Raw genomic sequence first — 2,500 nt, 5'->3', positions numbered from 1 at the left:
CAGCCGTGTGCATGGGTCTCCTGAGCATCAGCATGGCCTTCCTGGTAGCTAACCTGGGCACCTTGTTCCAGACAGCATACAGCATTAGTGGGGCTCTGGTTAGTCCCATGGATGGGCTGTTCATAACTGCCGTGGCCGCACCGTGGGTTAGTGCTAAGGTAGGTGGACGAGGCATGAGGCTAGGGAATAGAGGGAGTGCTTTGTAATGGAATAAAGTGTGAGGTATATGTGGTTTGTCTGGTTTTGGGAGTGCGATGCGTGTTGGCCTTGTATGCATGGATGTGTATTTGTGATTTTGAAGTTGTTCTTTTTTGTAACGTGGTGAATTTACGAGCGTTTGGATAGTTATATGATGTTTATGCTTATTTTGTATTTGGATGGATATTTATTTCTGTGTGATTTTTTAATCATTGTTTTTGTAGCGTGATTCATTTACGGAAGTGAAATAGGGTCTTCATAAGACGCTGACGAAAATGTTGACGTGAGGGAAACTAATCTCCTTTAATCAGTCGTACTTTGCAACAGACAATCGTTATCAATCTACCAACCTCTCCCTTCCTCTTCCCTTCCCCCAGGGCGCAACTGCTGGCTTCGTAGCAGCCTTGTGTTTCAACCTGGTGATCGTCATCGGCAAGTTTACGTACGGCGCTGGCCAGAGCCCCGTGCTCCCGACGTCGACTGAAGGGTGTCCCGTTGTGGACGTTGTGTTCGACGGCGCTCTCGAGGGGACTCAGGCCTCGTTCGTGAATATTACCGATTACAGCATTTATAATAGTTCCAGCGCTGCTCCTGAGTATGCGCAGCTGTTCAACAAGTGAGTTGTTGTGTTTATTTATTTATTTTTAGAAGGGGTATTGTGTTTGTGTATTGTGTATCCCATTTAGGGACATTTTATCGGTTGACGGTGGGCGTGACTGTGTGTGTGTCTTTATGTTTGTGTGTGTGTTCTTGTGTTTGTGTGTGTGAGTCCCTATGTTTGTGTGTGTGTTCTAGTGTTTGTGTGTATGTCCTTAGGTTCGTGTGTGTTCTTGTGTTTGTGTGTGTGTCTTTGTGTGTATGTGTGTGTGTGTGTGTGTGTGTGTGTGTGTGTGTGTGTGTGTGTGTGTGTTTGTTGTGTTTATGTGACTGTGTGTGTGCTCGTGTGTGTGTGTGTGTGTGTCCGTCCTTCTATATTTTTTTCGCTCAGATACCAATCAACATTCCCTTTCTCTGACTTCTTTCAGTTCGTCCGATGTCACATACCCAAGGCTGTATGATATCTCCTACTGTTATCTTGGCATGATGGGGATAACCATCGTACTTGTTGTGTCTACAGTTGTATCGTTGTGCACAGGTTAGTCAATTCTATTCGTTTATATAATTTGATCCTAGATGTTAAGTTTGTTAGATATTTGTCTATACAAATGTAGGCTTATAGTTTAAAGAGCATATGAAGACACAAATACAAACACGAATACATACTTACACAAGCACAAACGCACACACACACTCATACTCACAATCAGACACTCACTCACTCACTCACTCACTCACTCACTCACTCACTCACTCTCTCTCTCTCTCTCTCTCTCTCTCTCTCTCTCTCTCTCTCACTCACTCACTCACTCACTCACTCTCTCTCTCTCTCTCTCTATCTCTCTCTCTCTCTCGCTCGCTCACACACACACACACACACACACACACACACACACACACACACACACACACACACACACACACACACACACACATACACACACACACACACACACACACACACACACACACACACACACACACACACATACACACACACACACACACACACACACACACACACACACACACACACACACACACACACACACACACACACGTACACGCATACGCACACGCACACGCACGTACACACACGTTATCTCTTCATTAAATACAACAACTTTCCCCATTCACGGATCCCCATTTCCCCTCTGCAACAGGTCCCGTCAAACCAGACAAAGCGAATGAAAATTATGTAAACAAACAGTGTCTAAGATTCTACCGGTGGCTGTGTGGGTACGAATCGTCGGAGGCCAAGAGACCCGTGGAAAAGGGAGATGACTTGGATGCTGTATCTCTAAAGGGCTTCTCCTACCTGGAAAATGGCACGTTAGAGAGTGCGTGATTGGGAAAGGGGAGTTTATGCACAGCGAGGAGAGGACTGTACAAATGTAAGGAGACTTTGGAGCGTACGGATAGTGCGGGGAAGTTGGTGCAGACTGGTGTAGTGTGTAGACGGGGTTGAGTGTTTGTTGTGGAAGGATAACTTGTGTGTAGACGAAGAGAAAGTAAGTCTATAGGGTAAAGATATTACACACAGCAATGTCTGGAGGGCAGGTTGGAGAACAGGGCGACATGTGCTGTACACGCATGTAAAATCTGTACAGCATGGAAAGTATGCTCGGCAAGGAGAGTCCAGGCAAGAGGGAAGGTCTGCACAATGCGAAGGATTTGCATAGAGAAGGAAATTCATACAATAAAG

The 2,500-nt window shown here is 45.6% G+C and overlaps 1 protein-coding gene across 1 annotated transcript in view; it reads left to right on the top strand.

The window, feature by feature from the left end:
- LOC125026324 (sodium-coupled monocarboxylate transporter 1-like) overlaps positions 1-2,500 on the top strand; it is a 24,278-nt gene that overhangs the window by 20,284 nt on the left and 1,494 nt on the right. Inside the window, exons 9-12 of the mRNA XM_047614687.1 lie at positions 4-158; positions 576-814; positions 1,224-1,333; positions 1,959-2,500. The exon at positions 1,959-2,500 is cut by the window's right edge and continues 1,494 nt beyond it. Coding sequence (XP_047470643.1) covers positions 4-158; positions 576-814; positions 1,224-1,333; positions 1,959-2,143 — 689 coding nt within the window. The 3' untranslated portion in view covers positions 2,144-2,500. The remainder of the gene's footprint in view (positions 1-3; positions 159-575; positions 815-1,223; positions 1,334-1,958) is intronic.

Source organism: Penaeus chinensis, chromosome 1 (assembly GCF_019202785.1).
Source record: "Penaeus chinensis breed Huanghai No. 1 chromosome 1, ASM1920278v2, whole genome shotgun sequence".
Taxonomy (NCBI): Eukaryota; Metazoa; Arthropoda; class Malacostraca; order Decapoda; family Penaeidae; genus Penaeus; species Penaeus chinensis.
The sequence above is the reverse complement of the archived record's forward strand: the minus strand, read 5'-3'. Positions and strand labels throughout refer to the sequence as shown.